A 14606-nucleotide genomic window follows, 5' to 3' on the forward strand; every position below is an offset into this window, starting at 1 on the left:
TGGAGCTCAAGACTTCTGAGCCAAATTCACCCATGAGTGACTAAGGTGCAGCCACTCATAGAATCATAGAATCATAGAATATCAGGGTTGGAAGGGACCCCAGAAGGTCATCTAGTCCAACCCCCTGCTCAAAGCAGGACCAATTCCCAGTTAAATCATCCCAGCCAGGGCTTTGTCAAGCCTGACCTTAAAAACCTCTAAGGAAGGAGATTCTACCACCTCCCTAGGTAACGCATTCCAGTGTTTCACCACCCTCTTAGTGAAAAAGTTTTTCCTAATATCCAATCTAAACCTCCCCCACTGCAACTTGAGACCATTACTCCTCGTTCTGTCATCTGCTACCATTGAGAACAGTCTAGAGCCATCCTCTTTGGAACCCCCTTTCAGGTAGTTGAAAGCAGCTATCAAATCCCCCCTCATTCTTCTCTTCTGCAGGCTAAACAATCCCAGCTCCCTCAGCCTCTCCTCATAACTCATGTGTTCCAGTCCCCTAATCATTTTTGTTGCCCTTCGCTGGACTCTCTCCAATTTATCCACATCCTTCTTGAAGTGTGGGGCCCAAAACTGGACACAGTACTCCAGATGAGGCCTCACCAATGTCGAATAGAGGGGAACGATCACGTCCCTCGATCTGCTCGCTATGCCCCTACTTATACATCCCAAAATGCCATTGGCCTTCTTGGCAACAAGGGCACACTGCTGACTCATATCCAGTGATTAATTTAGTCCTTTTGCTTCTGTGTTGCTGGTTTGAATCAGGCCTACACTAATTGTGACTCTCAAAATTGTCATCTAAGGGCTGTTCAGTGCTTATTTGAAAGGAAAGAGTGGACTCAATGACTTTCTATAAAACAGGTGGCCATATTGCAAAAATCACCACCGTAACTGGCAAGTTTACTTAGTCTCATTTGAGACACGGGCAGATCCTCTGATATGCTGGGTCAACTTTACATCTTGCCGTTGGTGCAAAGCTGCTCTGAAGTCATTTTAGCCAGCCACTAGAAGATTCTGGTAGTACTGAGGCATCTTAGTGGGGCATAGAGCCAGCTTAGTGACTTCAGCACTCCCCAGGCTTCTGACACAGGAAAAATAGCCAGGGAAAGGGGGACATGACCAGAGATTCCTTATGAAGGGATGATCTTCAGCTGAGTGTATGGGTTGTACATTCAGCCCCTGCTATAATTGACATTCGCACCAGGACAACCCTAGAGTCCTGGGTGCTCAAAGGTGTGAGAGTCCCATTCCTGATCCTGAGCTTGCCCGGTTCTCATTAGCTGCAGCCTGGGATCTGGTCCACAGTATTATAAAAGGAAATTCATATACCATATGCATTAGTGTAGTGTCAGCAATTTTCCAAGGCACCTTTTTAGTACCATGAGCGGTCCTATGACACCTACAGTAGCTTAATTGGAATTCCTATTACGTGATGTCAAAATTAGATTTGTTATATATTCAAAAGTCATATTGAGAAGTGTGTTTTCAGCATTTTCCCTAACTCAAAGAAAAAATTAATATATATTAATCATTAAATTCACACACTGTGTAATGTGAAAGGGAAGACAGTTTATGATACTATTATAGTCTAGCTTAATGAGTCCATTCACACTGCTGGAGAAAAGATGCGTGGGTTCATATATTATAAAATTTGATATGCGAGATTCCAGTCCTGCAAGCTCTCCACACAGACATCTCTTGTCATGCCCTTATTTCTCAATAAATAGGTTCCTTATTAAAATAATAAATTACCTAAATTTTCTCTTTCACTGTACAATCTTATGATAAATAAAATTTAGATTGCAAGTGAGAGGATAAAGAATCAAAGACAAATTAAAGCAAATGAAATGAGAGTTCCATCTCCGATTGCTTGGCTGTGTGGCAATAGTGCTGAATTTTTTGCAGACTCGCATTGCAAAGCGAAGCAGAAAGCTGGTGGACTATGACAGTGCAAGACATCACTTGGAAGCCTTGCAGAGCTCAAAAAGAAGAGATGAAAGCAGAATTACAAAGGTAGGGTATATCTTTAAATAATAATGTTACTAGCGCAGACGTCCTGAGTTTGGGTGAAATTTATTTCTGCACACTCGATAGCATAAAGTCTGTACTCTTCCATTCCAGAAAATGGGACTGCTCATATGCTGACGTTTAAACACATTATTCATTCTGCTAGATCAGGGCCAGAGTGCTCAGCTTCCTGAAGGACTGAGTCCCATTTAAATCCTATTTTGAGTTGCACTGGGATTTAAGGGGTTCATAGGCTTTGTGCTTGCCCTTTGTACAGGGATCAGTTGTGCCCTTTATGAGATGAAAGACCACCATGAGGGGCTTCATCCTACAGCCCATAATCATATGTGTAGTCCCACTGATTTAACAGCATCTGCTCACATGAATGAGGGTTGCAGGATCTTGCCCTGGATTATTAAATTCTTCAGAATATTGTCTATCGCTCTGTAAATAAATAAGAAAAGAGTGTAAATAGTAAAACTGAGAAATGACATTACAACGTGAGTTCTTTGGAAAATTGCTGGTTTTCAGTTTTGTTATAAATTCAAGACTCGGCAAAGGTTCACCCAAAGGTTTAGAGAGGCTCTGAACCTATACAGTAAAGCTGGGCCAATTTATTGTTTGTATTGAAACCCCATGGAACTTTGTGATTTTGCACATTTTGACACAAAAAGGTGACTTTTTCTTTTGGTGTTGATTGTATTCTTTGGAACCAGAAATGCCTGGGATTCGAACCTATGCAAGCCAAACGAGACACAAATGTTTGCAGTAGCCTTTGCGAAATGAAACAAGCTATAGTAAACAACAGTAGTTTGAACCACGCTCTTCTTTTGTTAATAGAAAAACAGATCAGTACAGTGAAACTGCACAAATCTGTTTTTCTATTATTTGGAGAATAAAAGCCAACATGTCTTGCTTTGTTATAGGCAGAAGAAGAGTTTCAAAAAGCACAGAAAGTGTTTGAAGACTTTAATATTGATTTACAAGAAGAGCTGCCATCTCTATGGTCAAGGTAAGCCAAACAACTTGCATATATAGGCTAGAATTTTCAAAGAATCAGAATCAGTCTCCCAACTTCCACTGAATTTTAATGTGTGTCACAGGATGGCTGGCCCAGTAAATGAAGTAGGTCCAATTCCCCAGTGTCTGAACTAGTATCAGAACCATAATTTCTGAGCATCTCTAGCAGCTTGCTTTCTTTAAAATTGCATGGCAGTCCCTGTGTTACAAGTTACAATTTAAAAACTGGCAAGAGATAAATAGCTGTAAAATGCAGGTATTCTGTTTCTATTAGAGATTTAATAGGCAGGTGAACAAGAACCGCAGAGAAACGTTCCATTAGAGTGTTACATTATTTGACAAATGAGACTTGGAAAAAGGATGCTTTGGAGACTTGGAAAAAGGCCAGAATTTGTCTGCTGTTGTCCTCTAAACTTCTGTTTAAAGTGAGGATGAGTTCAGATTTTTCTGTGCTGTTAGTCCTTTCAGGCACTTATCACCACAATACATTCTTTTTGCAGGCTACCAAAAGAAACAACAAACCAAACAAAAAACCCCAACCAACTGCCCCAAAACCCCCCAAAAGTCCACACCACACACTTTGGCATACATGTTATTTGCATCACGGTGTGTCTGTTACCTTCTAACTAGACTACAGGGTTGATAGAATTTCAGTGAACATTTGAGCCTACAGTCATGGTTCAGGAACCACATTCCTTCAAAGCCCCTGTTTTTAGACACTTTACAGAAAAATAACCCATTGGGATGAAATTTCTCACGCTTATTCTCAGCCCAAAGGCGATTTTTTGCTGGTGAAAATTTAGAGAAATTGCATGTGGAATTTCCAAACAGGTGTAAAATTTAAGTTTTTTATGCTCTTAGGATTATTCAAAGTTTTCTGCACTAATATAAACCAAAGACATGTTTTCAGGACCAAATTAAAAAAAAATTCAAACAATTTCAAAAAATATGCATACACACACAGTGCAATTAATTGCTCTCACAAACTTCCATATGCAAATACCTACATGCATGTACAAGTATGTATTTTGCATTCATAATTATTTTCTTTTACATGTGTGCATATTTTGCATCCTCTATTTAGTCATCTGTGTTTTAAAACTTGCAGTCAACCTTTGTATGTATACAGCCTGTGAGGCGACGGATGGTGCTTGAAGAATGAATCAGGTTTGTTTAGTGAATGAAGCTCATTTGTTCCAGAAGTTGGAAGGTGTAATGCAGGAAGAGAAAGGACAGTCTTGTGATTACAACAGTTTAACAGTGGAAATGGATTCTATCCTTGTTTCTGTGCAAGTCACTTGAACGAAACTTTTCACAGGAGGTCACTAACTGTATGCATCTCATTTTCTGGATGCCCAATTTGACACCCTGGAGATCAGATTTGCAGAAGTCCTGACTGCAACTGAAGTCTGCGAGACTGTGTTCCAAACAAAAAAAACTGCACAATGTTAAATACCCTCAAAAACCCTTCAGATTTTCAAATTGATCACCCAATATTAGTGTGTGCTTTTGACATTAATGTCCCTGTGCCTTAGTTCACCATCTGTAAAATGGAAATAATGCCACCTCATCTCACGGGGATGCTGTGAAAATATATTCATTAATGTTTTTGAAGCACTCGGATACTGTAATGTTCTCCACCATAGAAGCCCTATGTGAGATAAGATACTTATGCACTAATCTCTATGTGCACAGGAGTATTTGCTAATCTTGCCTGTCTCACAGTGTTACTATAGTGAGACTGGAAGAGCTCATTAAGAGTCTTGTGAAAAATAGACATTGGAAAATTTTTTTTGCTTGCTTAAAGCCTGGATGCTTTAAACATCATATATTCTTGTTTCAGTAAGGCCAGCAACTAGATGGGTATTCCAGATTTGGGGAACATGTTTCTCATCTCTTGGATCTGAAATTACCATGATTTGAACAGGCAGTGTGGCCCAGGATAGGGCACTGGACTCAGATCCAAGAGATCTTGGTTCTGTTTTAGGCTCTGCCACAGGCTTGCAGTGTGGCCTAAGGCAAGTCACTTCAATTCTGACTGCCTTGCCTTTCCCCTCCCCCCGCTTTGTCTTGTCTATTTAGACTGTAAATTCCAAAAGCCTGTCCCTTTTTGTTCCTCTCTCATGCCCTAAGTCTCTTACTATGTATTTGTACAGTGCCTAGCATAGTGGGGCCCTGCTCCCATTGGAGCGCTGTAGAGGCTACTGTACTACAAATACGTAATAATAATTCTGTACTAACATGGTAGGAGCTTACGTACAATACATAAATATAATTGTTTTATTGGGCACTGATGATATTAACTTCAGTGATAATGCCTACAGGACAGATTCTGCCACCCTTATTCACAATGAGTATTAACTTACTCCCTAAGTATTTCCACTGACATAAATGGGACCATACGGGGAAGAAAGTAACCCTCAGCATGAACAAGTGTGGCAGAATCTGGCCCCGCAGCTGCACCACTTCAGGAATTGTTACATGATCAGTGAATCAAGATACAATTTTTTGTTTAATATTCCAGTTCAATTGTTTGCTTTTCTCAATTGTCGGGACACAATGAAGAACGTTTCTTGTTGTTTGAAAGAAATGAACAGCTCATTTTCTCTCCTTCACTCTCTTCACCCTCCTTTTTTCCTTTCTCTCTGTCATCTTCTTTCAGACGAGTTGGCTTCTATGTGAACACTTTCAAAAATATATCCAGCCTTGAAGCCAAGTTTCACAAGGAAATAGCTTTGGTGAGTAAAACTAAATGTGCTGTGTGAATTATGCAACAAACAAATGTCTTATTTGGGAGCAGTGGAAAATATTGCAGCAATGTATCTGAGAATTTGTCCTTACTGCCTTGATCTCTGGTGACAGTGTAGTATTAACATGAGTTTTCACTATACTTCTTCTCACTATACAAAAGTAATTTCCCTGACATTGTTGGATAAAAATCCAACTGCAGTTGCAATGTTAAGCTCTTTCTCTTTTTTTTTTTTTTTTTAAGAATGTCCTCCCTCTCTTTTTTCCACCTTCACACTGTCCTCTTACACATTATTAATGGGGCAAGGTTGTTGAACATCTTGTGCCAGCATTAACTTTCAAACTGCATCAACTCAACAGGTACAAGAGGCAATGGTAGAGGCTTCCCCTTTCAAGATCTACCTCTGTGAATTCCTACACTGCCAGCAATTTATCAATACGCCCACAGTTCTCAAGCTAATAGAGTAACTTCAGTAAGCTACTTATGACCGTATGCTTATATACTTCACCAAGTCAGTGCCTAAGAGCTTGTCTACACCCAAAAATCAGTTAAATTTAAAAATAGTTAGACTAGTACAATAACTGTGTGCAGACCAGATTGTGTGTGTGTGTGTGAGAGAGAGAGCGAGAGAGAGAGAGAGAGAGACAGAGAGAGTTAAAGAAATACTAGAAACTAACCAAGTTTTCAGGTAAGGGTCCAACAGTAATCTTGACTGTGCCTCACACTTGAAATCCCCAGCCACTGTCCTCTTACAGGTTGGAGATCCCACCACATTCCAAAAATAAAAAAAGCTTGTTCCTTTGAGTGTGAATTCCAGAGGTATGCGTTCTAGTTGTGTGCAATGATAAAACCCACACCCTTCTACAGTACTGGTACAGGGTGAGTTCTGCTTCATATCTGTAGGATGTCAAGGTGGACTAAGGGCAAACCTATGGATTAAGCCTGGTAATTAACAGAACTCTGTTTTACGGGTTTTTTTAGACACAACAAGCCACAGGAGGCGTTTGTGACCTGTTTTCTCTATTGTTAATAAAGTTAGTTTAAGACTGGCTCCCTTCAGGAGCTCTCCACGCAAACCAAAATATGCCATAAAATTGGCCTCTTTTTCATCTAAGAAACACCCCATAGAACTTTACAAATGTCAATTAATTATTGAACCATGGAACCTTTCTCTCTCTCTCTCCCTTCTGCAGACAGCTCCCTTCTTCCTTGGCTGATTCTGTAGTCAAAAAAGTCCCCTCTCCCTCAAAAGCCTGTCCCTTTGTTAGTCTCTCCTGCCCTAAGCTTCCCTTTGGCTCCCTGACACACTCAGTCTGTAGTTTTTTAAAAGCTAGTATTAGCAACTTGGTTCTATGTCCTGCTTCTGTGGAAATTCCATTTCTTCAAACCAAGGAACCCTGCAGAGAAGTTGAAGAAAACTTGTTTTCCTAGGCTTCAGGCAACCTAATGTCCTATGGTGTTCTCATTTGCATGAGAGCCATTCATGTTAACCACTTCTTTTATTTGTTCTGGTGCTTCATCCAGATAGGGTGTGAATATGCGAGTGTCCTTGACAGCCACAGCTCATTCACTACACATTGCAGGTTAGAGTAACACATGGAATTCATAATCACATACACAATGAATAAATTATATATAGACTCCCCAAATCATCACAACTTCAGTCAGCTTTGAATCAGGCCCTAAATGAACATGACACTACGGTATACCTGAAGAGGTCTATATTGTTTTAGAGAAGTCAGCAATTTGTAAACCCGGCTTACCATCTGCACTTTTATCTAATATTGCAACCTTTAACCTAATATCACATTTAATAGGCATGTGTTTTTCTTCTCAGCTATGCCACAAACTGTATGAGGTGATGACCAAGTTGGGAGATCAGCATGCTGACAAGGCCTTCACCATCCAAGGAGCACCCAGGTAATAAATTGTTTATGAAATTACAATGGGCTTTCACCTTTCTAAAACAGTCAACCCAGCTATAGCATGTGGTACTACTACATCTTCATCTATGAACACCAGTGTACAGCAGCTAAGGATCTAGCCCTTGCACTCTTATAGATGGAATATACAACAGTGTTGCCTTGTCTAATTATTTTACCACAAATCTTGTAATATATGGTGTTTTACTTAAAGCCATGGCTCCTGAAGGCATGTAGATTTAGTTAAAAACAGTCTGTTTCTAACCCTCATGGTGGCCGAGGAAAGCCTGAGAACATTGCCCAAGTGCCCCCTAAAGGTTCAAAAACTAAAAGGCAAATTAAAGGAATCCCAAAATTATATATATTTTTTTAAAATTATGATTTCTAAGCCAATCTCATGCTCATGTTTTGGGAACATTTTGGGTTGGTGATACTGATGCTTTATCTCCTGACTTTTACTTTGCACAGCTTGATCAGCTGCCTCTCTGCCTGGCATAGACAGAAATGGATTTTCTGCTTTCAGTTATATAATGATGATGGGATGAAAAGGCACAAAGTGTAAAAAGAATGGTACTGATCTATAGGAAAAAAAAATCTCAGTTTTAGAGAGACAGAATACATAACTCCTTCATTTATAACCATCATCCCTTCCATAAGCAATTGTGGAACTAAATTCTGACCAATGTACTAATTTGCCCCCAAAACAGTGTCACATTAGCATTCATTAGAGCTCATCATAAACCAGAATTTCTATCCCAAAGGAGATTCCAATATTTCAACATTTGTTTTCATCCTAAATCAGAAGGAAAACTTGAAATATTGGAACTTTTCACAAAATGCAAAGGTTAGAAAAATGTCTATTCAGAATTATCCAAACATTTCATTTTGGGTTCATTTGACCTTAATCTGCATCTCCCTGAGCTGCCACAGTGCCGCATGGCAGTTTTAATTCCTTAATGTCCCCATTCTTCCCTATGGACTTCCCTGTTTGGACTACATCTCCCATGATGCACTTGCAGAAACTTTGATTTTACAGAAACCACACTTGCCGTTAGGAATTTTCCATCAAAATACTTTTAAACTAGCATTAATATATACCCATATTCTGGCCAGCTGTAGCCCCACAAGCACACACATGCTTCCCCTGCTTTTCCTTTGCCAAGTTACTCTTCTCAGAAATGAATGAGAGAGAGTGGTTAATACAGTATGGGCTATTTTCTAATTTATTTAAATAACCTTGTGTTTTTGACCTTCTGGTATGACAAGTTTTGTGTGTGTGTAAAATATATATAAAATGGCATCACTACATTATGTTGTTGTGTGAATACTGTCATAACCCTGGTTTGGAAGCTTTTCATTGTTATGCTAAGATTCAGCATTAAGATGAAGAACGAACAGCTTTACTTGAGTCTAACTGTTTTGCCGAAAGCCTGCATAAAATTAACTACCGTGCACACTCTGAAATATCTTATGCCCCAACATGCACTAGATCTTGTGTCAAACCTGGAAGGATTCTTTGAGGGCAGTTTTTTTTAGTGGCGTTTGAAAAGCTTGTTCTGGAACTCAGGAAAGGGTCATTTCAGAATAAGAGAGTTAATATTTTTTATTAAGAAGTAAATAAAGAACACACTGAAGTTTGGACTTTTCTTCAGAGTGGGAGAAGGAAAACAAAACAAAAAATTTTAAGGGGCATGTAATTGAATATGCTACCTTGAAGGGAAATAAAATAGATAGGAAGGAGCTTGTTAATAACTGCATATTCCTTTTTTTTTTAAATATTTCCACAGAAAGAGGTGGTGAGTGTGAGCTACAATATATTCTTGCCAAAGAATAAATTTGCTTTGCTTTAGTGTTAAAAACATGATTGTGGTTGGTCTCCTCAATCATGTAATGCTTCACTTCTCCCTAAAGATATGTAGGGCCAGTTCTCTTCTTATTGAATACTGTGCTCATAGAATGCTGTAGACTGTAGGCTCATTAATTATAGAAGGAAAAATCTGTTTTCTTCAATATTAGATGTTAGAAATTTCTAGACAGTAAAATGTCCCTCTGACTTTGAGCTTGATCCAGTTGGTATAAATTGATGTAGCACTGACAAAAATTAACTGAGCTATGCTGATTTACACCAGCTGAGCATGTGGCCCTATAATTAGTAGTTTTGGTTTTTGATTAAATTTCTTCTTATAGCTGTTGTTCTGTATGATTACTATTAATTATTATTGCCCCTTGAACTGGGATTGTATATCACTAGAGCCTTTTAGATTGTGAACTGTGTAAAGTAAATTGGTTAATGAAGACAATAATTGTCATTCACATTTTATATTTTCAAACTGACACGAGAAATCATTTCAAATACAGAACCTTCTGAAATGTAAGGACTCTATTTTTTGAAGATAAAGACACGAGAACAGTAGATGTTCTAGAAAACAACCTCTAGAAAATAAGAATTTCCTTTGGCACTATAGTTCATTGATAGATTGAATTTAATCACTGTTTTAATTATTTAATCACATAAGGGGCCAAATACATCCCTGATGCCAGGGATGCATTTCAACTATTGTGTCAAAAATATCATCATTTGAGGCTATAGAGTTGGAAACCTACATTTCTCAAAGGGTTCAGAAATGTAACTCGTGGTATAAAGTCAGTGAAGCTTCATGATGTATTCAGAACTTGTTACTTTGTGTTCATCCAGTGACTCAGGTCCTCTCCGCATTGCGAAAACACCATCACCCCCTGAGGAGGCCTCTCCTCTGCCTAGCCCTTCATCTAGTCCCAATCATACCCTGGCACCTGTTTCATCTCCTGCACCAGCTCGGCCTAAATCACCTTCACAGGTAGGAGCAAAGCTAACCTGGGGAGTGGGCCTCTTACACAGATGTAGCTGAGCTATTGTGGGAGATTCCACAGAGATAAATTGGGTGAGATTTACATTTGGGTGGTGAGTGCTGGAGTGCAGGAGGAGTGATTTCTACATTAAAATGAAAAAGTGATGGTGAGCAGCACTGATGTGGCTTTGTCAGGAAGGGCTGTAACGCCATTAGTTGCCCCAGCTGCTCATTCCCCTGTTGCAGGTGTTTGTTTGAAATTGATCTTAATAAGAGGAGATGGGAGAATGGATTGAGACTAGAAAGTGGTGCTGATTGAACTATGTGTGTGTTGAGATACTTTTATGTATAGGACCTTTAAAAGAATGTATATTCAGGGTTTTTCATGGGAATTAGATCTATCCAGCACATAAATTACTGTATGAAAAACTTTAAAAACATTTGTGTATTAATACAAAAATAGAATTGTAGATTACGGTTTGTTTATTATTGATTATTTAGGCACAGCTTTGTCATTAAAAAGTCAACATTAACCAAGAGTTGTCACCACACAGAGCTATCTGAGATACCATAATTTTTCCTTTCCTTGGGATAAGGAATACTTGTGGTAGCTCAAATACTATACTACTGTGGTAATTTTTGGCAAAACACTTATTGGACCTGATTGTCCTATTATATTGATTTTTATACTAGATTGAGAAGTTTGATCTCGATGGAGTCATACACTGAGAATCATGAAAGTGAGATAAGAATCCGGCTCATTAATGGCAGCTTGAGTAGTGTAAGAATTGTACATGATGGTTTACATGTATATCAAGCATATACTTTCTATAGTAAGGCAGAATTTAAAGTTTTTAATTAAAACAAGCACAACAGTGCTAAAACTCTTATAAAAAGAGAGATTACAGAATTATATTTTTTAAAATTACAGTAAAAATATGATAGTAGTTTGACATACTATATGTTAAAATAGTAGTACTGCAGTGTATGAGGCAATCCCTATTTTTATATGGGGAACAGTTAAACATAATTGTATTTTCATGAAATTATATGTCTCCGAAGAGTGTGTTTGCACACTGTTTGCCTCTGTAACTCAGTCTACTTGTAATTCAATGTTGCCCTATTGATTTCATTGGAGATACATTGCTTTACATCATCTGAGGTCTGCCCAAGATTTATATGCCTGTTTTTGACATTTTCATAGGCACGGATATCCTATTAGGTATTAGTCCAAACTATGGATTTACCATGGCTATTTTTATCCTTGTGATATCAGAGGGATTATAGTTTCCTTTCCTAAAGAATAAATATGATTTGATTTGTTTTGTCACTTTTTCTGTGTCACGTTGTAAGAAATGTCATCACAGCATGCTTGTTACATCTGTAAAAAGTGCAGTACTATCAACCATCAGATTCTCCTCAGTGCAGGATACAATGCTGTACAGACCAACTGTACAGTAGATGTCCTTAGACTTTGTTAGTTCCTGACTGTAGACCAGAGGTGGGCAAACTACAGCCCGCGGGCCACATCTGGCCCGGCCCCTGAGCTCCTGGCCCAGGAGGCTAGCCCCTCCCCCGACACCTGCAGCCTCAGCACGCTGTGCCGCCGGCACAACGCTCTGGGCAGCCGGGCAGTGCAGTTGCAGAGCCGTGGCCTGACCTGGTGCTCTGTGCTGCATGGTAAGGGGGCAGGGAGGGTTCGATAGAGGGCAGGGGAGTTCGGGGTGGTGGTTAGGGGGCAGAGAGGGTGAATAGGGGTCGGGGCGGTCAGAGGGCAGGTAACGGGGGGTTGGATGCAGCAGGGGTTCTGGGGGGCCAGTCAGGAATGAGGGGGGGGTTGGATGGAGTGACGGGGGGCAGTCGGGGTGGGGGTCCGGAAGTGGTCAGGGGACAGGGAGCAGGGGGTGGTGGATAGGGCAGGTGTCCCGGGGGTGGGGGGGCAGACAGGGAACAGGAGGGGGTTAATGGGGCAGGAGTCCCGGGAGGGCCATCAGGGGACAGGGAATAGGGGGGTTGGATGGGGCAGGAGTCCCGGGAGGGCCGTCGGGGACAGGGAATAGGGGGGTTGTATAGGAGGCAGGGGCTGGGCCTCCCCTAACCGGCCCTCCATACAATTTTGGAAACCTGATGTGGCCCTTAGGCCAAAAAGTTTTCCCGCCCCTGCTGTAGCAGACCCTGAATGTTATCTTTTCTGCCATCTCTGCTTGATGCTGTTTATCACAATTATAATCACAGCCCAGCAAAGTGAATAGAAAGATTCCCATTGACTTCACTCCGCTTTGGATCAGGACCCACAAGACAAAGATTAAAAACTTATCCTAAAAGACCTGATATTTTTCATTCTTTCATATTTGAGGATTTCAGCAGCACAAGCCTCTGATGCTGCCTCTGAAATTTGTAGCCCCCTAAAATTAATTTTAAGTGTAAAAAGATTACTTTTTTAAAAAAAAGTAATTGTAGTTTTGTGGTATACTCTGTCCCAGACAATATACTGGATGGTTTCCCTGGAAAACAGAAAATTCCAAAATATGTTTTACCAATAGATTATTCCACATAGAAACCTGTCACTACAGCGAATAACTTTTGTAACTGCAAAATTTAACAAATCCTGTGTCAGGGTGAAGTCCAGGTTATGCAGATTAGAGTATAATAGCACAAAGGTAAAATAAGATTTTTCTATAGGCACTCAAGTTTCCTCTTGAACATACAATATACAGTATTGTACCTATCTTATCAATTGGGGACTAGGCAACTTCTGGCTAAATCGCTGGCCTTTAATTGATTTCATTCTGGATTGCTTGCTTGTAGTTTTAAATAAAGAAAAACTTACATTTTTTCTGTTGGATAAGAAGCCACAGTCAAGAAAAAAGTAATTGATGTAGATGAATGGCACCTTTTGTCGTCCACACAGGTGAGTTACAACACAGCACTTTGGTATGCACTGCTATTCACGCCTCCATGGGCCAAACTCCAGGGCAGCATAGACATTCCCTTAATCTTAGGACATAAGTACCTGGCAGCACTGGGAACTAACCATTACTAGCCTTAAATAATGGGTGAACATGGGTCCGAAAAATGAATAAACTGAAGAAAGTTTAAGAAAACAAGTAATGAGAGAGTTAAGTTTCTGTGCAACCCTGCAGTGCAAATGATGCTACTGTGTTGCAGGTGAAGTGTCTTCCAGCCTATTACCCTAATAGTTTGAATCTTCAGCCAAGAAATGCTGTCGTATTAATCCTCTCAACTGGAGTCCTCGTAGACATGAGAGATTTATTTTAAAAAATGTTTTCTTCCCTCAAACCAGATGATTTTGAACAGACAGTGAGTTTCTGATCTGAATTACCACAGTGGAATTGCTGAGGTCAGTGGAGTTACTTCAGATTTGCACTGAAGCAACTGAGATCAGAATCTAACCCCAAAATATTTAAGATGAACTCTTTATTTTAGTCCTACTTAAAACCTAAAATTCATTCAATTATACCTGCCTTAAGGTTTTACTTTGTGACATTTTTGCTCTTTGCTTAGTTGAGGAAAGGGCCTCCTGTCCCACCGATGCCTAAACTCACACCCACAAAGGAACTGCAGCAGGAGAATATCATCAGCTTCTTTGAAGACAACTTCGTACCAGAAATCAGTGTGACGACTCCTTCACAGGTCAGTCTCAGAGATGATGGGTTGCTACAATATGAGTATAATCTTGCAAATCCTCCAATTCTCCAAGAGGGGAACTACTATTAATGTCAGTTGGGGTTCTGAGTGCAGAGGGCATACAACACTCATCTTTTATAGTATCGTTGAATGATTTATACACATTGTTCGCTCTCAGGAGGATTAGAAGTGGTGGCATATTGAAAAATGAAGAAATGCAATGTTCTGAGGATGGCTACAACTAAAAAGCCTGTGAAATGTTTGCAACCAAACTTGACATTCATCTGATTTCAGGTTTCATTAAAAATCAGCCTACTTTGTTGTTAAAGCCTAATACTTCCAAATATCCCAAAATCCACTTTTGAGTAATCCTGGGGTAATTTATGGGCTTCCAACAAAATAATGAGGGGGAAAAAATCTTTCTCTTGATTCTGACTG

General features: G+C 39.8%; 1 protein-coding gene across 5 annotated transcripts in view; it reads left to right on the plus strand.

Annotated features, from left to right (window-relative positions):
* The window catches only part of AMPH (amphiphysin), a 172234-nt gene that overhangs the window by 113706 nt on the left and 43922 nt on the right, over positions 1–14606 (plus strand). For all 5 annotated transcript variants that reach the window (XM_073332856.2, XM_073332859.2, XM_073332857.2 and 2 more), the window contains exons 6-11: positions 1900–2007; positions 2928–3013; positions 5684–5759; positions 7608–7690; positions 10388–10529; positions 14046–14174. In XM_073332856.2, the coding sequence (XP_073188957.1) occupies positions 1900–2007; positions 2928–3013; positions 5684–5759; positions 7608–7690; positions 10388–10529; positions 14046–14174 (624 nt within the window). The remainder of the gene's footprint in view (positions 1–1899; positions 2008–2927; positions 3014–5683; positions 5760–7607; positions 7691–10387; positions 10530–14045; positions 14175–14606) is intronic.

This window comes from Lepidochelys kempii, chromosome 2 (assembly GCF_965140285.1).
Source record: "Lepidochelys kempii isolate rLepKem1 chromosome 2, rLepKem1.hap1, whole genome shotgun sequence".
NCBI lineage: Eukaryota > Metazoa > Chordata > Testudines > Cheloniidae > Lepidochelys > Lepidochelys kempii.